The sequence below is a fragment of the Heteronotia binoei genome, chromosome 16 (genome assembly GCF_032191835.1).
Source record: "Heteronotia binoei isolate CCM8104 ecotype False Entrance Well chromosome 16, APGP_CSIRO_Hbin_v1, whole genome shotgun sequence".
NCBI classification, from domain to species: domain Eukaryota; kingdom Metazoa; phylum Chordata; class Lepidosauria; order Squamata; family Gekkonidae; genus Heteronotia; species Heteronotia binoei.
In genome coordinates this window covers 48160548-48181677 of record NC_083238.1, presented here as the reverse complement: position 1 = coordinate 48181677, position 21130 = coordinate 48160548, and the positions used below count along the sequence as shown (strand labels likewise).

Genomic DNA, 21130 nt, shown 5'->3' with positions numbered 1-21130 from the left:
AAGGGCTCCTCCTCGCGTGGACAGCTTCCTTCAACATCCTACAGTAGACGTCAAAGGTGCTAACACAACTCATGAGGAAAGGTTACTTTTCAAGGGAACAGTCCTCCTTTTAGGATGCTAATTCACAGAACAGATGCCACACGACTGCTGAATTTCTTACTTCAGAATGCTGCTCATCTGCTATTTACATAGAACTAGAAAGTGGTTTCAGAAGAACCTACATGCTAGCACATTTAGGTGGATGTGAACTTCCCGGAAACCAACTGGGCTTGTTTCCAGCTATACAGTTTTTTGAACCAGGAACTCCTTTGCATATGAGGCCACACCTCCCTGATGTAGCCAATCCTCCAAGAGCTTACAGGGCTCTTCTTACAAGACCTACTGCAAGTTCCAGGAGGATTGGCTACATCAGGGGTGTGTGGCCTCATATGCAAAGGAGTTCCTGCTACAAAAAAAAGCCCTGGCTATACAGCAGTGTCACCTGCTCCATTCCTGATGCAGTTCAAATCAAATGACCAACATGGCCAATGATCTTCGACCTGTGCTTTTACAAGAGCCTCTGGACTTTGTTAACGTGAACATCTGTTAAGTATAAAGTACAATTCACACAGACAGTTCCTTCTCACTTCCATCCAATACAGCATTGGTTGAACCAAACTCAAAGGTGTCCCCAGATTTTTGGGGCAACGGCAGGCATTTGGGCTGCAATTCAAAGGAAAGCTACGCTTATGTTACATTGAGACTCGATATGACAAGCTAGTAATGGCAACCACGTTTATTTGCTGCCTCTGGATCTAGGTCCTAGTTCAGCGGGAGGGGGGAATGATGTAAATCTTACAAATAAGTGGTTGACAGATTCCTTGGCATTTCCATGTCTTACAACTTGACTTTATTTTTTTCAACATTATGTTAGCATGAAGTTTCAGGATTCAAGCAGCACACACTGCATGTACAAAATACAACACAGAGTTTTAAAGGTGGACACGGATTGCTATTTAAAATTTTGGAGCAAAAGATCGTTAAGACGAACCCCATTTCTATACATTAAAGTAGCTCTGGCCAGTATACGAAACCGACGGTCCTTCATAATTTCCCCCCTGTGGTTCTGTCGAATCGTCCCTCAGCTTGGGTTATGCCAAAAGAAAATGCAGCTGTTTACATATTGGTTTGTTTTATTTATGAGAAACAGGTACAGTTGGCATCCATTAAAAACCCACATCCCAGGCCAAAAAATTATAACATACAAACAGTTACCAATTCTGATTGCATAAAAGTCACATATTAACTACTATAAATTTCAACCCCGTGTAGGCTCTTCCATCGATGAAAAATCAGCAGACTCTTTCCACATAGTTTTTAACAAAAGCATCTTGAATTTCTATTACTGGGGGGACAGGGGTGGCCTACACTTTCCCGTCAACATTTGGATACTTCTCTGTTCTAGGCTATCGGCAAAAGCTACAGAAAACAGTTCTGAATCTGAGGACACGATCTTCCTACTGTGTAGACTTCAGAAGAACTTCCATCTCCTTTAAAACCTTACTTGTGGACTTGAAATCCCCAAGTAAACAGTCGTATCGAATCTTCGGGGCAAATATGGAAGTTATGGGGAACCTTTCTGCCCATCTAGCAGCTCTGTCCACGTGCTTGAAAAACACACAAATGCCTGTGTGGGCTGGGTGCATTTCTAAAGAGGAAACGGGGAGGAACGGGGGAAGTACAACCGTGACAGGGTCACAAGAGTTCGGCACTACGAAAACAAATGACAGGTGTGTAAATGAGTACAAGGATTCAGAACAGACACTTGGAAAGAAAGCCCCAGTTAGGGGAGTGGGGGGGGGAGGGGTGTCGCTTTCAATTCAGTGTTATATACCACATTACAAAAAGAACTATTATTTAAAAATAAAAAAGGATCAAAGGGGGAAAAAAGGGGGGAGGGCGAGAGAGGAAGCAAACAGCCTAAATTGTTGAATGGCCCCCCGTCTGTTCCTGATAAACCTCGATCACGTCCTCTTCTTCCATCCCGAGCTGTGAATGAAGAAACACATTTGTTTTCTTTTTAAAAGTTCTATTTTCTGAATTCTTCGTTCATTTGGTTCTCTTCTGTGTGGCTATAGACCATTCAGCTGAGAGAGTATACTACCAGTAACAAACCAGTTATGTAACATAAATGCTAGTTATCCGGTAAACTATTCAAATCATCACTGTATAAACCTTTATATCCTGCACACTAGATCTTTATAAAGAGTAAAAATGTTAATTTATAACTATGTAAAGCTCAAATGCCACCCAGGAGAGAATACTTAAATAGTCCTTACTTAAATATATTTCTCTAGACATTTTTACTACTCTAGAAACAGTATGCAACAGCACCATTTGACAGGTACTCTTTTTCTACTGAAAAACTGAAGTTAACTAGCCATTTGTAACACCACATAAATTTTATATCAAAAAATGGACTTCCATTCTCCTCTACATCTCAAAGCATGAGCAAGAATAGTGGCCAAGACAATTACTTGCTTAGACTCACAGAGATGGAAGGGACCTCCAGGCTCATCTAGTCCAAACCCCTTGCACAATGCAAGAAAGTCACAAATACCTCCCCCCCTCGGCCACACACACACACACATCCGTGACCCCTCCTCCATGCCCAGAAGATGGCAAAAACACCTCCAGGATCCTTGGCCAAACTGCCTGGAGACAAATTGCTTCCTAACCAAAGCAGAGAACAGCATTGCCCTGGGCATGCAAGAAAACACCTGGGGGGTTTTGGCCACTGGGTGACATAGAGTGTTGGGACTGGATGGGCCATTGGCCTGATCCAACATGGCTTCTCTTATGTTCTTAAAGGGCCACAAGAACTAAGCACTGATGCAGCCCTTCCTGCCCTCCCTCTCATGATCTGCCTGAGTTCACAGAATCAGCATATTGCTGTCAGATGGCTTCTCTGTTCCTCAAGATTTTCAAAAGGCTAAAACCGGTACAGGTTAAGTGGGCAATTCTGTGTAGACACAGGATGGCATCATAATCGGAAGTCTCGCCAATTCCCTTGTTTCATAATAAGACATACAGTCCACGATTTGACATGTCCTCTGGTGGTGGTGGTGGTAAGTGCCATCTGGTCACAGCTGACTTATGGCAACTCTGCAGGGGTGTCGAACTCATTTGTTATGAGGGCTAGATCTTCACCTTGTCGGGCCGGGCCGTGTGTATCATAAAATGTAATGCCAGGCAGGGGAGATATAAACTTTATAAAAGAACACAGACAAGCACACACACACTCAGCCTAATCTACCTCACTGGCTTATTGGCTCACTCATCCAATGTAAGAAAGAGAGCCTTGGCTCAGTAGCTGTGCTGTGTGATTGAGAGAGCCTGGCAACACTAGCTCTCCTTCCCCCACTTCCTCCCCAAGAGAGGAGCTTTGCTCTGTTGCTCCTCTGCGATTGAGCAAGCCTGGCAAAGCAAGTTGTGATGCAGAAGGAAGCAAGAGAGAGAGAAGGAAGCAGACAACAGTGAGTTGCTCCTGGGCCTGATAGAAGAAGAAGACCGCAGATTTATACCCCGCCCTTCTCTCTGAATCAGAGTCTCAGAGCGACTCCTATATCTTCTCCCCCAACAACAGACACCCTGTGATTTGGGTGCGGCTGAGAGGGCTCTCCCAGCAGCTGCCCTTTCAAGGGCAACCTCTGCCAGAGCTAAGGCTGACCCAAGGCCATTCCAGCAGTTGCAAGTGGAGGAGTGGGGAATCAAACCCGGTTCTCCCAGATAAGTCCACACACTTAACCACTACACCAAACTGGCTGATAGGAGCCCTTCGGGGGCCTGATTTGGTCCCTGGGCCGCATGTTTGACACCCCTGTGTACAGTCTTCAAGAAAAGAAATGCACAGTTGTGATTTGCCATTGTCTGCTCCTCTGGAGTGACCTTGGACTTCCTTGGTGGTCTCTCATCCAAGTTCTAACCAGATCTGACATGGTAGGGCTAGCATCATCGGCCATCCAGGTCAGGGATCAGTATATGTCCGGCACTTGACCTTATTAGGAGGATATTTTTATTCCCAATTTGTTCTGTATGCAGGAACACAGTGGAAAAGAGCAAGAGTCCAGCGGCACCTTAAAGACTAACACAATTTTGTGGCAAGGGATGAGGATATAAAGGAGCGAGCGGTGACTCTGTGGCAGGGGAGGAGCTTTAGTCCTTAAGGTGCTACTAGACTCTTGCTCTTTCCTACTGCTACAGACAAACTAGCACGGCTACCCAACTTGATATCTATTTACAGGAATGCAGTTCTTAACCCCACTGTGCTCTATAGGAAATCATGGAATCCGCTCTCTTCTCTTAGTGCGTATACTAATAAACAGGGCTCTTATATCAGAAGCTCCTCTGCATATTAGGCCACTCCCCCCTGATGTAGCCAATCCTCCTGGAGCTTACAGTAGAACCTGTACTAACAGCCCTCTAAGCTCTTGGAGGATTGGCTACATCAGGGGGGAGTGGCCTAATATGCAGAGGAGCTCCTGCTAGAAAAACAGCCTTGCTAGTAAACGTAAGATGTCTTCCCTGTGCTTGTATTAAAGCAGAACAGATCTAGGCCCGATCTCCTTGCATCCACTGTCAGTACTGTCTCACACCTCTTGCCGATGACCTTTTTTTGTTGAGAACATCTCTGCAGATCTTCAAGACTACAACACCTAGCTTTATAAAAATGGTCGTATCCAGGGGTGGAATTATAGCAGGAGTTCCTTTGCATATTAGGCTACACGCCCCTGATGCAACCAATCCTCCAAGAGCTTACAAGGCTCTTTCTTGTAAGCTCTTGGAGGATTGGCTACATCAGGGATGTGTGGCCTAATATGCAAAGGAGCTCTGCTAGAATTCCACCCCAGGTCATATCCTTGCATCTTCCTTAACAGACTGTGGTCTCAGCTGACAAAGAAAAGCAGATCTTTCTGATGCCCAGACTGTCAGTTCATTAACTTATTTAAAACGTTCTTATGCCACCTTTCCATGCAAAGTTCTCAAGACGGCGGACAAGCAAAAACATCGAAACAAAACTTTTTAGAATATGTATTTATATTAAGAGAGAACAGTTAAACAAAAGGGGGGGTGGCTCAGCAGAAGAGCCTTTGCTTGGCATGCAAAAGGTCCCAATTACAATCCCTGGCATTCAAGGTGAGAACATCAGAAGAGTCCTGATGGATCAGAGCAGTAGTCCATCTAATCCAGCATCCTGTCTCACACAAGGGCCGACCAGTTCCTCTCTATAGCCATCAGGCAACAATGAGGCCTTCCTGAGAACATCAGAAGAGCCCTGCTGGATCAGACCAAAGGTCCATCTAGTCCAGCATCCTGTCTCACACACCGGCCAACCAGTTCCTTCAGAAGGCCAACAACAGCCAACAATGAGGCCTTCCTGTGGCTTCAGTCGCCATACAACAGAAAAATCACTTATTAGTTGAAGCACCAGCCCTTTCCATTTTTAAGACAAAACCGTGGAACAACGTTGACTGAAGAAGAGGAGCTTTCACTACAGCCTGCCAATAACCTAAGATATTTTGCAATTTGGATACTCTGCATTTTAAGGATTTGTGGACTTAGTATCACTTTGCAGTAATAATTCTGTATAGGAATTTCTACTGTGGAAATACTGGTAGAATGTTTAAATAACAATATAGGAATACACACACATATACAGAGAGAGAGAGAGAGAGAGAGAGAACTGCATAGTTTTCTTTGGGTTTCCTGCTAGGAACCCAGCAAGGGCACTTGGACGTTCTGGGCCTTCTTGGAGACAGCCTCCTACATTCAAAACTCTCTTCCTATCTTCCCTCTATCCACGAACAACTTGCTTTACATAGCAAGGATGCCTGTGGCTTGGACGCAGTGGCAATTTTCACCAATGTAAGGGGACTTTGTGGCAGGGAGGCTTCACAGCACAGCCCGATCTCATCAGCTCTCAGAAGCTAAGCAGGGTTAGAAGGCTCTGCAGAGGAAGGCAAGGGCCAACCACCTCTACTTCTCACTTGCCTTGAAAGCCCCTTGCTGGGGTCCCCTTAAGTCTTGGATGGGAGACCACCAAGGAAGGCTCTGTAGAGGAAGGCAATGGCCAACCACCTCTACTTCTCACTTGCCTTGAAACCCCTTGCTGGGGTCCCCTTAAGTCTTGGATGGGAGACCACCAAGGAAGGCTCTGTAGAGGAGGGCAATGGCCAACCACCTCTACTTCTCACTTGCCTTGAAAGCCCCTTGCTGGGGTCCCCTTAAGCCTTGGATGGGAGACCACCAAGGAAGGCTCTGCAGAGGAGGGCAATAGCCAACCACCTCTACTTCTCACTTGCCTTGAAGCCCTTGCTGGGGTGCCCTTAAGCCTTGGATGGGAGACCACCAAGGAAGGCTCTGCAGAGGAGGGCAATGGCCAACCACCTCACTTGCCTTGAAAGCCCCTTTCTGGGATGGCCATAAGTCAGCCGTAACTTGACCACACTTCACACGCACACACAGGGCTTTCATCAGAGGAATGGGACTTTCTTGCTTCACCACTGAACCCCCCAACACCTCCCCTGCAAAGGCCGCTCCACAGGATCGGGATGGGGGAAAAACTGGAGGACAGTGGCCAGAGGAGGAATCAGCAGAAACCATCTTCCCCGGCCACTAAGCAGAAATCTAAGCAGAGCTCTTTCACACCACACAGAAGTTGCTTCTGAAACTGTAATAAAAAGTCTAAGATTCCCATCCTATTTCCAGAAGTGTTAGCTGCCGCTTAGAATTATTAATTTAAAGACTTACCTCCTTTGGAGTATGATTATCAGTAATTCTCTGACCCTCAAAGAGGAACCTGAGTGAATTCATTGGAACTCCCTAAAAGACAGCAGGCACACACATGCACATTATAATTTACTGAGACATACAAGAGGAAACAAAAAGTATCTACAGAAAACTCTCTACTATCTAATCTTACTCCGCTGTAAAATTTATATGTATAATGTCTCTTTCATACCTAAGGGGGGGAAATAAGTGAATATTTAGTGTGGAGATATTTACCAAGATTTTGGTATTAGTGTTCCAGAGTCAGTGCTTTCTTCCATTAGATTTCTATTTTTGTTTCAAAACAATTTATTGTAATATATTGTAATAGCGTATTTTCGTTTGTCATGAAATGTTAATACCCATATATCACATTTTCGCCACCCCACTCCCCACCCTTTTGTGACCCCCAACACTGCATGTTCTCCCTTATCAAACGTCCCCATATTATTATTTAATCTAATTTGTTATAAGGTAAAAAGCTTTGTCTGTTAGCAAATCTCTCTTCCATTAGATTTCTAACGAAGGGAGGTTTGACTTTTGGAAAGTGAAACCCCTAAAATTTTGCTGGTCTTTTAAAATGCTACTGCATTAGAACAGGTGTGTCCAAACTGCAGCTCGGGAGCCACAATCAATTCCACACATATTGCGTGGCTCCCAAAGCCACCTCCCCCCCTGCAACTAGTCAGCTTGGAGAAGGCATTTGTCAGAGGCTTGGAGAAGGCATTTAAAGTTGCTTTCTTTCCACCTCTTGCTCCCTCTCCCATCTTCCTTCCTTCCTGTCCTGCAGCACTCAAACATCTGATGTTCACGTCTTGCAGCTCTCAAACATCTGACATTTATTCTATGTGGCTCTTATGTTAAGCAAGTTTGGCCACCCCTGAATTAGAATCTGTATCTTTTCCCGCAAACCAACAGGGGCTACCCTCTGAAAACATCTCCAAGGAAGCTGGATTGTTTGCAAAAAAAAAAAAACTCTCGTAGGAAATTTCACTTCCTCAGTAATGAGAATACACAGGGGTGGAATTCTAGCAGGAGCTCCTTTGCATATTGGGCCACACACCCGATGTAGCCAATCCTCCAAGAGCTTACAAAAAAGAGCCTTGTCAGCTCTTGGGAGGACTGGCTACATCAGGGGTGTGTGGCATAATATGCAAATGAGCTCCTGCTAGAATTCCACCCCTGAGAATACATAACAGCTAAGTTCACCCCTACCGGCGGCACATCCCATAGCATATTCAAACCCTATTAATCTGATGTACTGTGTTGTTCTATTTATACCGCTTCAGTCCCTTCAGCTTTTGCAGAAGAAAAAAAAAAGAATTCACATGCATTTTAGGAAAAAAGGTCAAAGTTTCCACTATTTATGACTGTAAACAACACACTACCAGAGAACCCATTATATAAAACTATGATTTATTTTTAAATACGACTGTTGGCAACTTCTGTGCTTTACAATTGAATATTACTACATAGTAATCTTAATTATTGTATTACCTATGCTCGAAACATAGCAATAATGGATGTATAATAAGCAACTGTATATCATTTATTATTTGTAATTGAACTTTAAATTCCAATAAAGTATTTTAAAAAGGGGGGTGGGGAAAGTTTCCACAATTTCACAAACCTGTCTCTGACAGTATGATTCTTTAAGTTTTTTTAGATGCGTTGTCATTTTCACCTTGAAGTGGATTTCACTGCTGTCCTACAAAGGAAAATACAAAAATATATGACCGTACAATTAAGGAGTCACTTGTTGTGTATCTGAAACAACTGTTTCACAATGGAAGATTATACATACTTATGACCATGGCTCTCTTCTCCTTTCAGTACCACAGTGAAGGCTGATTTGACACCAATCAAGCCAAACTAATTTTCACTCTTTTAAACCAGATTATATTATTATCTTTGCATTGTTGAAGTTTTAGCTTTAATTTTCAGAAGTCTGCCCCGAATACGTATCTTTGAACACACAAAGCTGCCTTGGAGAGTCAGTTTGGTGTAGTGGCTATGTTTGTAGACTCTTATCTGGGAGAATGACGTTTGATTCTCCACTCCTCCACCTGCACCTGCAGACGTAACCTTAAGTCTGTTCACAAGTTCTCACAGAGCTGTAGCTGTTTCTGTCAGAGCTCTCTCAGCCTCACCTGCCTCATAAGGTGTCTGTTGCGAGGAGGGGAGGGGAAAGGAGATTGTAAGCCACTCTGAGACTCCTTGAGGTAAAGGCATGATATAAATCCGATCTCTTCTTCTTAAAACTGAATCAGACCATTGGGCCATCAAGACAGCACTGTCTACTCAAACAAACAGCAGTTCTCCAGGATCTGTATCTTTTCCCTACTGCCTGATCCTTCTACGTGAAGATGCTGGGGATTGAACCTGGGACCTTCTACATGCCAAGCAGATGCTCTACCACTCAGCCATGGTATCTCCCCCAAATGCCATCTTTATGGAAATCTGTCATATGCTCACCAATTTTTGGTTAGTAAAAATAAAACCTTAATCCCAACAATTTAAGAGAGATGTAAACATATCCCCCAAGCCAGAATCAATATGTTCATACGCAAATAGTGCTGGGCTGTCCAATGAAGCTGTATTACATTAAGGCATGCTATCTGCTGTAAACTCCAGGACGATTGGCTACATCAGTGGGGGCATGGCCTAATATGCAAAGGAGTTCCTCTCCTGCTACAAAAAAGCCCTGCAGAACAGGCCTATCTACCCTGAATGCCAGCAGCTATCCAGTGTCTTGGTCACAAGTCTTACCCATGCCTGCATTCAAAGGAAAGTTAAGTCAAGGTGGCAAGGATTTAACTCAGGACATCCTGCATGCTCTCCTGACCGAGATGTATCCGAGGAAGCATGTGTGCGCGTGAAAGTACACAGGGGTGGAATTCTAGCGGGAGCTCCTTTGCATATTAGGCCACATCACCCTGATGTAGCCAATCCTCCCAACAGCTTACAAAAAAAGAGCCTTGTGAGCTCTTGGAGGACTGGCTGCATCAGGGGTGTGTGGCCTAATATGCAAAGGAGCTCCTGCTAGAATTCAACCCCTGAAAGTACATGCTTTGAAAAAAAACTTGGCTGGCCCTGGGTGCGCCTGGACTCTAACTTCGTCCTGCTGCTTCAGATCAACGCGGCGGCCCGCCTGGATCTACTTCCATTCCCATGTCATCCCAAAGCCTCCTGCAGGGCTCCAAAATCTTTGGGGCAATCTCCCAGGCCCTTTTTTGTAGCAGAAGCTCCTCTGCATATTAGACCACACCTCCTTGATATAGCCAATCATCCTAGAGCTTATAGTAGGCCTATAAGAAGAGCCCTGTAAGCTCTTGGAGGATTGGCTACATCAGGGTTGCCACTAAAAATTTATTTTTCATTTCCCTGACTTTTCCTGACCAACATTTGTCAGTTTCCCTAACCACCATTCCAATATAACCACAAGTTAAAAAATGAATAGGTCGTGTTGCATTAATGCACGGCTTAATGAAATGTTCCGCTTGGCAACTACACAAGCCTCAACTGCAAAAATATTTGTTAAAGTAAGAGATTTAATATCAGCTTCTTTCAACGTTAGCTGCAGCAACATCTGTTTTGCAAATGCACCAAAAATCACACCAAGATGCAAACTTCAAGTAAATGCTCTGAATGCTAACGAGCAGGAACTTTCCAAAACTGGGAAAGTTTCACTTTCACTTTCTGGTCCCAAAAAGTAGCAAGAAAGGAGATGGAGTTTCTGCAAAGAAAGTAGAGAAAGAAATACTTTTCTCCCTTTCTCACAATACAGGAACTCATGGGCATTCAATGAAATTGCTGAGCAATCGGGTTAGAAAGGATAAAAGTACTTCTTCACCCAAAGGGTGATTAACATGTGAAATTCACTGCCACAGGAGGTGGTAGCAGCTACAAGCATAGCCAGCTTCAGGAGGGGGTTAGATAAAAATATGGAGCAGAGGTCCATCAGTGGCTATTAGCCACAGTGTGTGTGTGTGTGTGTATAAATTTTTGGCCACTGTGTAACACAGAGTGTTGGACTGGATGGGCCATTGGCCTGATCCAACATGGCTTCTCTTATATTCTTATGTTCAACCTAGAGAAGCAGACAACCCTCACTTGCAACCTTTATGCATGGGAGAAGTCAGGAAAGAGGGTGAGAAAGCTGGTACTCTGTCAACTCCAGCAGGAACAAGCAATCACATTTGCAAAATTTACTTTGCATGATGCAGAGTAGAAAGCGCTAGTTGTCTGTGAAATCCAACAGCAACAAAACTCATTTGCAACTCTGTGCAGGGTTTAGCAGGAGACAAAACGTTCATTGCATGCACAAGCATGACCCAAAAACATGCTTATCTTTATATGTAAGTTAAATGCTAGTTAAACTAGCAGGTAGGGATGAAAACAATTAGATGTTTAAAGTTTGTATACCGATAAACATTTAAACTAGCCTTGCTTTGCAAATGCTACAGACAGACCTTGGAAATCATGGAGAGACAGAGCTCAACACACATATTAGACTGCTTGCTGGGGGTGGAGCTGGGAAAGGGCATCGTTAAGTTTTATTTGTATTCTGCTACTTCTCTATTTCAGTTGCCACAAGAAAAAGATCATGCTCTAGCAGCAGGTCAAAAATCCACTGTGTGAATATATTTTAATCACAATTTCCCTGACTTTCCTTGACCAATTTCCATTTCCCTGACTTTCCAGAAAGTAGCAACCCTGTGTAGCAGGAACTCCTTTGCACATTAGGCCACACCCTCCTGATGTAGTCTCCAGCTCATTTTTGTCTTAACTCAGGAAGGATGGCCCAAGAGTGCAATAATTTATGCAGTAGCTCACAACTTTAAAACCAGTAGCTCACAACTGTAATGCCAGTAGCTCACAAAGTAGAATGTTTGCTCACAAGACTCTGCAGCTTAGAGGGAACATTGGTAATAACATCATGCCAGTTCTGGATGGAATGCAGGCGATCGAAGACCTTCATTCCTTTCTCACATTTAAATGAGGATCTGCAAGGTGGAACGTTTCCAATAGCAGCCAGGGAGAAGGCATCCTCCCTTAATAAATACATGTCCATTTATTGTCGATGCCTATGCCCCCATGGGAATGCTGTTTTCGGATGTCACCTGCGCAGACGTGGCTCCTGTCTGGGGGTGCTCTTGGACCCAGGCTGAGAATGCCTTTTACCAGCTTTGATTGGTTAGCCAGCTACGGCCTCTCTGGGGCGGAAAAGATCTGGCCACTGTGGTGCGCGCCCAGGTTAGATTACTGCAATGTGTTCTATGTAGGGCTGCCCTTGAAAAGTGTTCGGAAGCTGCAACTGGTACCGAATACGCTGCAGTCGGGATGCTGACTGGAGGGGGTCATAGGGACCGGTCTTGGCCCAGCTACACTGGTTTCCAATTCATTTCTGGGCACAGTTCAAAATGCTGGCTTTGACCTTCAAAGCTCTTTATGGTTTTGGGCCAACAGATCTGAAAGACTGCCTGCTCTCTCGTGAATCTGCCCAACCATTTTGGTAATTTTGGAGGGATGTGCTTCAGGTGCCTCCACTTTCTGAGATTCGGGGACAACCCAGGACCGGGCCTTCTTGGTCCAGCCCCAAAGCTCTGGAACTCTCTTCTCCAAGGACGCTCATCTGTCCCTGTCATGATCTGTGCTGTGTTGTGAGACAGAGGCCTAGTGGGCCTAGGGAGCCTGCGAAGTCCATGTCTCAGTAGAAAGAGACAGCCTACAATCCCCAGAGTGCTTGGTGCTGGTTTCAGCCAATCAGCGTCCAAGTAGGCTCTGAGAAGAATTGTTTAATAGCTCTTTCAGGAGACAAGACACTGTTCTTTCCTCCTGAGAGGTCAAACAGGAAGGAGTGCTGCTTTTTAGGAGGAAGACCCTCACTCTGAAGGAGAGAGTGATCAGGCCGAGGCCTGGGGCCTAACAGACTAGGACAGTTAAATTTAGTCGCGTTAGGGACTTTATGTTTATATTCCTTCACCCACATTACTTATATGGTTTAAAGCACCTTACCTGTTCACTTGCCCTTTATAGATTTTCCTGTTTAAAATAAACCTTTTTGTTGTTCTTTGTTACTCTGCCTGGTCTACACGCCTAATTCCTTGGTCAAAGGAAGGAATTGGAAGGGCTTGGGAGGGGACTCTGGGCCTTCCCAGGGGACCCTCATTCCAGAGTGGTGGCAGCGTCAGGTGGCCCCCCCCCCAATCTGGGTCATGACAGTTCCTTTCTGTTGCAGCCTTCCGCCAGCAGCTGAAGGTATTAATCCTTCCTTCCTAACCAGGGATTTATGGTTTGCATGTTTATTTTAGCTATGGCCGTTTTCGCACTTAGCGTTTGCTCCCCTTATTCCGCGGCGCAATTATGTCCGGATCATTTTTCTCGTTTTCCCACTAGTGACTCTTTGCGGAGTCGCCTTCCCTGAAGCCCCGGCTCAAATCGTTTTCCCACTGGCATCGACTTGAGTTCGATGCCCTGTCAATCATTTTTTTTTTAAGCGCAAGTCTGGTTGCGTAATGACGTACTAACGTACTAACGTAACATCGAGCTGTTCCCTCCCCTTCTTTTCTTGGACAAACCGCATCACGTGTGCTGCTGCTGCTTATGGATTGGCTGCAGCTGTAGAATCCTCCACAGCCCTTTAAGTATTAACGGAAGCATTCACAGTGGAGAATCCTAGCACTAGATTCCCCCCCCAAATTCTGAAGCACTAGATCCCCCCCCCAAATTTCCTCCGCTCTCTTTCCCCTCCCCGGCTGGCGCTTGCAACGGGGACCTGACTGATTCCTGCTGCCAGAGCTCCCCCCCCCCGCTCCATTCTCTCCTTCCCCTTCTGTGCCGCGTGTGAAGAGCGAGCTCGCGTCTATTTTCTAACCGAGCGGAATGTAGCCAGGGAGAAGAATGCAGGACTCCAACTTCCCATTTTGTACATGGCGATTTTGTGCAGGTCCAGAAATCCTGGTGGCACAGCTGAGGGAGGCATTCCCTTTTTAAAACACACACACGAACGCTTTGGCCCGCACTGGCACTAGATTCCCCCCCCAACAATGGTCGTTTTCGCATTATCGAGATAACGCAACAGCGAAATAACGCAACTAAAGTCAATAATAATAAAAAAAAATACTAACGAAACCAATTGAAGTGGCAATTGAGGCTATTCCAGGAGGGTTTTTTTTTTCTATTTGTTAATTTCGAAATATCGCTATTACGCAAAACTGTGAAGTTTTTAAAAAAAAAATGGCCGTGCCGGCACTTTGGGGAAGCGCCGCGAAAGGCTGATGATTGGCCAAGCGGGTGGATGGGGTGGGAGGACGGAAAGGGAGAGGGTGACGCCCACAAAGCAGTCGATCCGGCGTGGATGGATTTCGCACAGCAAACTCCGCTGAGTGGATCCGGAGTGGATCCGGAGGTTTTCGGAAACTCCGGCAGCATGCTGAAAAACATACTCCGGCGTAAAATCCCTGAAGCGCCGGAGCAAACCGCAGCGCCGGAGCAACATGTGCGAAATCCAAGAGAAGATCCGGAGGTAAATGGGGCGCTACACCGGAGCAAACGCTAGTGTGAAAACGGCCTATGTTTTTTTTTCAAGCAGAGTTGCTTTAATGAGGAAATGTCTGTGAGGAAGATTTCTTCTAATGGTTTCTAACATATTTTATGTGTGTTTTAAATCGTTTGCACCTTGACAGCTCTTGTAAAGGGCAGAAAGGTGAGGTATAAACATTGTAAATTAACATGCGCCTGCAAGATTGCGCCCCCCCTGGACAACTGACCATAAGAGCTCACCTGTCCAATGACTTTGAGTTTAATGTATTCTCCTTCTTTCTTATCTCCCAGGTCCTCTGCTGAAGGTTTGGCTTCCTGCAAAGCAAGCAAAACAAGGATCAGAAAGAGGGATGAACTGCAACCACAGTCTCTTTTGACTGGACAGTTCTTTAGCATCTTTTTGTGCTAAAGTTGGTACCCGAGGGGACAGCTCAGTTTTCATGAGACAGAAAGCCATGAAAGACTGAGGGTGGAAGGACTGAATCGGATGTACATAAGAACATGTTAGATCAGGCCAATGGCCCATCCAGTCCAACACTCCGTGTCACACAGTGGCCAAATATATATACACACACACATATACGCACTGTGGCTAATAGCCACTGATGGACCTCTGCTCCATATTTTTATCTAACCCCCTCTTAAAGGTGGCTATGCTTGTGGCCACCACCACCTCCTGTGGCAACGAATTCCACATGTTAATCACCCTTTGGGTGAAGAAGTACTTCCTTTTATCCGTTTTAACCTGTCTGCTCAGCAATTTCATCGAATGCCCACGAGTTCTTGTATTGTGAGAAAGGGAGAAAAGTACTTCTTTCTCTACTTTCTCCATCCCATGCATTATCTTGTAAACCTCTATCATGTCACCCCGCAGTCGACGTTTCTTCAAGCTAAAGAGCCCCAAGCGTTTCAACCTTTCTTTATAGGGAAAGTGTTCCAGCCCTTTAATCGTTCTAGTTGCCCTTTTCTGGACTTTCTCCAATGCTATAATATCCTTTTTGAGGTGCGGCGACCAGAACTGCACACAGTACTCCAAATGAGACCACACCATCGATTTATACAGGGGCATTACGATACTGGCTGATTTGTTTTCACTTCCCTTCCTAATAATTCCCAGCATGGCGTTGGCCTTTTTTATTGCAATTGCACACTGTCTTGACATTTTCAGTGAGTTATCTACCACGACCCCAAGATCTCTCTCTTGGTCAGTCTCTGCCAGTTCATACCCCCATCAACTTGTATTTGTAGCTGGGATTCTTGGCCCCAATGTGCATTACTTTGCACTTGGCCACATTGAACCGCATCTGCCACATTGACACCCACTCACCCAGCCTCAACAGATCCCTTTGGAGTTCCTCACAATCCTCTCTGGTTCTCACCACCCTGAACAATTTAGTGTCATCCGCAAACTTGGCCACTTCATTGCTCACTCCCAACTCTAAATAATTTATGAACAAGTTAAAGAGCATGGGACCCAGTACCGAGCCCTGCGGCACCCCACTGCTTACCGTCCTCCACTGCGAAGACTGCCCATTTATACTCACTCTCTGCTTCCTATTACTCAGCCAGTTTTTGATCCACAAGAGGACTACCAAACAAAACAAGGACTACCAAACAAAACTCTGCTTAGGTTTGGTCTCATAAGACAAGCAATCTCTGCACGAGTTCCCAAGTGGTACAGGCTCATATGCAAGACGTACCAGAGCAACAAGTTTGGAACAGCAAACTACTAATGGAAACTGCTGCAAAAGTCCCCTGGATGTTGTCTCCTCAACCAGGAAAGTTTGCTTTCCCTTTGTTACCTGCTGAATGAAGGCCCTCCCCAAGCTGACTGTTTTCAATAGCAGTAAATACAACATCGAAACTGAAGCTCAAATACTTTGGCCACCAAATGAGAAGGGAGCACTCACTGGAGAAGACCATGATGCTGGGAAAGACTGAAGGTAAAAGAAGAAGGGGGCGGCAAGGGAGGAGATGGTTATACAGTGTTGTTGATGCAACGGACATGAATTTGAGCGGACTTAGGAAGACAGAAGGGCCTGGTGTGATGTGGTCCATTGGGTTGTGAAGAGTCGGACTCGACTGTGCGACTGAACAGCATACAACTTCACATTACTAAGGGTTACCCGGGGCTTTATTTGTAGCAGGAACTCCTTTGCATCTTAGGCCACACACCCCTGATGTAGCCAATCCTCCTGGAGTTTTCAGGGCTCTTCTTACAGGGCCTACTGTAAGCTCCAGGAGGATTGGCTACATCAGGGGTGTGTGGCCTAAGATGCAAAGGAGTTCCTGCTACAAAAAAAGCCCTGGGCTTACCTATATTAAAGATAAATAAAATTAAAAGGCAACCCCTTATTCCCAAGTTTATATTTCGCATTGCAGTCTGTTAACATCTTAATAAAGAAAGCAGGAGTCAAGTTGCACCTTTAGGACCAACCAAGTTTTATTCAGAATGTAAGCTTTCGTGTGCTCTAAGCACACTTCATCAGACAATAGTATGGAATGGCAAGCAGTCCTAAATATAGAGAAAGTGGCCAGTGAGTTAGTGTGCAGAGTCATGGAAATTTTTTTTAGCAGATTAAAAGAATCACAAGTTGGGGTCTGGTGTTTGTTAGTTAGTGTTAACTGGGCTGAAACAACAATGGAAGGTAATGTAAAGCCAACTGATGTCTATGTACTAAACCCAGAAAAAGAAATAGTCCGCTGTGAAAACGTTGTGAAAGCAACGATACCCCAGAGTCAAAAACGACTGGTGCTTGCACAGGGGACTACCTTTTATATGCTGAATCTCAGAGCAGTCACAATCTTCTTTACCTCCACCCCACCCCCCCACAGACACCCTGTGAGGTAGGTGGGGCTGAGAGAGCTCTGACAGAAGCTGCCCTTTCAAGGACAACTCCTGCAAGAGCTATAGCTGACCCAAGGACATTCCAGCAGCTGCAAGTGGAGGAGTGGGAAATCAAACCCGGCTCTCCCAGATAGGAGTCCGCACACTTCACCGCTACACCAAACTGGCTCTCTCAGTTGGGAAAAGCTGTTGAAGTGAAGTTGCTGCCTGGATTACGCTTTCTACCTGTGCTACTGATCCCACCTGGAAATCACAGTGACCCAGTGGGCCTATCTAGGTAAGGGAAAGCCCCTATAGCCCGCCATTAAACTTGTACTGAAAATTTTAACAATGAAGTACCAATGGAAAATTCTCAGCAGGTGTCAAAAAGACAAACATCTGTTTTATTTAATCAAGACAATAACGCTGTTACCCACAGAAACAGCCATGTGTTTATCTTTGGGATGAAGAGTACCTAGAAGACTGCAACATCTTCTGGAGAATTCCCAGACAATGTAACCCTCACAGAGAATTCCCTTGCAAGATGCACTTATGAAAATGTTTTGCACAACGGACAGCTTCCTCAGCATTTAATAAAACATTAAGCTTCCTGCTGAGAAGGCTTTTTTTTTTTGCTTAAACCTAAAATTCATCAATACTTCTATAAACCTGAGGCAAACCCCAGCTGTACAAAAAAAATTCTATTCACCATGCAATAGAAGTTTACAATACCTCTGAGAGGAGTCTGGCAACCAAAGACTTTAATTTAATTTTTCAATTTATACCCCGCCACCCCCCACCCCCCATCCTGCAAGCAGGCTCTGGGTGGCTTACATTAAAACCTTACAGAAACATTAAACCAGGGGTGTCGAACTCATTTGTTATGAGGGCCGGATCTAATATACATGAGACCTTGCTGCGCAGGGCCTCGTGTGTAACTATTTAAGATTAGATAGCAGAGAGATAAATTGTATAAAGAACACAAACACACACACATATATTTATGTATGTAAACTTAAAACATGCTTAAAATGTTAGCACTCATTGGTCTTAAAGATGCTTTCCTTTGTATTTCTCCCGTGGGATCCAGGGAACTGGGCAAAGGAAGGTCTGGCTCTTTCCTTCCTTCCCCAGGGGACTGGGGGGAGGGGGAGGAGGGGGAGCCTCAGCCAATAGAAGGAAGAGGCTTGGCTCAGTATGCATGTTTGACACCCCTGCATTAAACAAACCACATCCAGATCATACAATGTCATAATTACAAAATCTGTACAATTACAGCATTAGCAAAACAGTATCCAACATAACTTAAGCACCTAGATGGTAAGGTGCTGATAAGGTGCTGGGGGAAGCGATTACTTCAGGGGACACACACTGGATCAATTAAAAGCCTGGCGTAAGAGCTTTATCTTACAGGCCCTGCGAAACTTGGATAAGTCCCACAAGGCCCGGATCTCATTCCACCAGGTGGAGGTCCTGGTCCAAAAGGCCCTGGACCTTGTTGAAACCTGTCAGGCATCCATAGGACCAAGGATCACAAGAAGATGCTGTGCAGCTGACCACAGTGCCCGGGGGGGGGGGGGGGCTGTGTGGGGAGAGGCGGTCCTGGAGATATGCCCATAAAGGGCCTTAATGGTAAGAACCAACACTTTGAAACTTATGCTTTAAAAAAAAATGTTGTGGCCTGGTTTATATTATTTCAAAAAACAGAGCCTAGGGAACCTGTGAGAGTGCCCAATAAATGCAAAGATCAAGGGAATTAAGAGCAATAAAAAGGGGCATTGAAAAAAAAAAGTTAGAACTACTGCTACAGCAACGTTAAAAGAGAAGGTAGAATTTTGAACTGTTTGAAAAGCAGCACATCAGTTATAGCAGAATCAGGCCTCAGATTCAGCGAAAGCTCACAGGAGCACAGCTCCTGAACCTTTCTGAGAGTTCCCCCTCCTCCTTCCCACCTTGTCCACTGAATAGCAGGTGCAGCTGCATATCAATCTCTGGATGAGCTCCACCACCTATTTTTCTACAAAATGACCCCTGAGCAGAATCATATCATCAGTTGGGGGAAGCTGTTGAATTCCTGCCTGGATTATGCTTTCTACCTGTGCTACTGATCCCACCTGGAAATCATAGTGCAAAAGACAGCCAAAAAAAGAGAGACAGACAGACAACAGCCCTAAGAACAGAAAGCCTGTTGTGCATTAATTCTAGCACGTAGCACCAATTCCAAAGTAGAAGAAAACCCAGTTAATGCCACTTATTTTGAGAAAGCATTCAGCATTTCCTGGGGATTGTTTCCATTACACCAATGCCATTCCTTGCACAGTTTGTAGACTCAGTTCTGCCGCTGAAGATATTTTAGAAATTCTTACAGTCAGCCCAGTTATTAGATTTAACAATTATTTAGATATAACAATAACAATGTTACAGCAAATTACAACAGAACTTTTAAAAAAAAATTATCAAGTCTTCCGCACAATGTGAATTTACCAAGATTGAGCTGGTTGGTCATTTAAAAAAAAATACATCATTTAGAATTTTATATAAAGCTGAAGTGGAAAACAACAAAGTTTTGAACAAGATGACAATCAGGTATGCAATTTTACTAAAAGCGATGAGTTACCTATACTAACAGCGTAATCCTAAGGAAAGTTACACCAGCCTAAGCCCATTCACATTTCAATAGATTTAGACTGGAGTAACTCTCCTTAGGATTGCACTGTAACTATGTTATAGATTTCGCTCATCGTTTTTAAAATTTGTATTTTGAATTGTTAATCCTATTTTCATAATGCTGTGGTTGTTGTCTATATATTTTAATCTAACTGGGTCACTGAAATATCAATTTAAAAAAAAAAAAAGATGACAATCGCAGAAGAAAGGAACAGTTAACGGTTATGGGGGTAACTGAAAGACACAACGAAGGGAAAGCTGTTCTATTGAACCCCCGCCCCCCTTTTCCCTGCCCACAGGATCTCTGAGAATCGAAACAACAATACCCCCCCCCCTTCCTTATTTCTTTGGTATTCAACAGCTCTGCAGAAAAGGGTTCCCGCTTCCTGCTCCACCAAGGAGCGCAAGGGGCAACGACGCGTGTCACCAAAAGGTCGTGAGGACGCACCAAAAGAGGGCATCATCCCCCCCCCCCCCCAATGGAAAGTGGTTTCACACCCGGCCAAGCAGAAAGCCCACCTTGTGGGGACAGAAAGAGAAATCTCATCTCACCGCATAGAGACAAAAACAGGAAACCGCCCCCCCCCCAAAAAAAAGACCCACACCACCCCCCTCTCCAAAAAGCCCCTCTCTGCCGGGGCGCCTCCAGATGCGCAATGGTGCCTTTTGGGGGAGAAACTTGGGCCTTTTGTTCCCGGCCTCCTCCTCCGTGCCCGGCCGCCCATTGTGTCCCCCACGGCCAGAGCCCTCCTCGCCCCAGGCGGCCCCCAAAGCAGCCCCTGCGCGGGTCCCGAGCGAGGCCTCTCGGGGCGGGGAGGCCGGTGTGGGCAAGGCCTTCCTTCTCCTGACCTGGTCCGACATGGCTCCTTCCGTCGGCGCCGCCGAAGCGCCCAGCAAGCCCACCTCGGCCTCCCGCCGCTCGCCTAGCCGGAGCGCACCAGCCGCAGGCCCCGGAGCTCCTCGGCGCGGCCCTTGCGCACTTCCCGCGGCGACTCGCCCTCCCTGCCGCCGCTTCTCCGCCTGCCTTCCTTCCTTCCTCGGCGCGGAGCCGGGCTCCCTCCCCAGCCCTGCCCGGCCTCGCAAGCCCGGCGGAGCGTTGTCTCCTCCGCCCCGGAACGTGCGCTCTGCGCGCCCACAACGCGGAAAGATGGCTCCTGCCGCCGCCGCTGCCGGAGGGGCTGTGCTGGGCGTGAAGCGGCGCCGCTTGGAGCTGGAGCGAGTGCGGAGGGAAAACGGAGCTTGGCGCCCCCCTCTAGAGTGGCCGGGTGGGCACCGGGGGCTGCC

General features: G+C 45.7%; 1 protein-coding gene across 1 annotated transcript; it reads right to left on the bottom strand.

The window, feature by feature from the left end:
- Nucleotides 1-1154: 1154 nt before the first annotated feature.
- On the bottom strand, nt 1155-20800 carry SUMO1 (small ubiquitin like modifier 1). Its single transcript, XM_060256944.1, has 5 exons — nt 20696-20800; nt 14593-14667; nt 8438-8515; nt 6790-6861; nt 1155-2028 (listed from the first exon to the last, which is right to left on the bottom strand). The coding sequence occupies exons 1-5, from the start codon at nt 20705-20707 to the stop codon at nt 1960-1962; spliced, it is 306 nt and encodes a 101-aa protein (XP_060112927.1). The 5' UTR covers nt 20708-20800; the 3' UTR covers nt 1155-1959.
- Between the last annotated feature and the right edge of the window lie 330 nt (nt 20801-21130).

Excerpts from the sequence above, each read along its gene's own strand:
- SUMO1 (XM_060256944.1), bottom strand. Across the intron at positions 8,516-14,592 it reads AACTCAAAGTCATTGGACAG|GACAGCAGTGAAATCCACTT; the intron begins GTGAGCTCTTAT and ends TTTCCTTTGTAG. Across the intron at positions 6,862-8,437 it reads AATCATACTGTCAGAGACAG|GGAGTTCCAATGAATTCACT; the intron begins GTTTGTGAAATT and ends GCTGTCTTTTAG.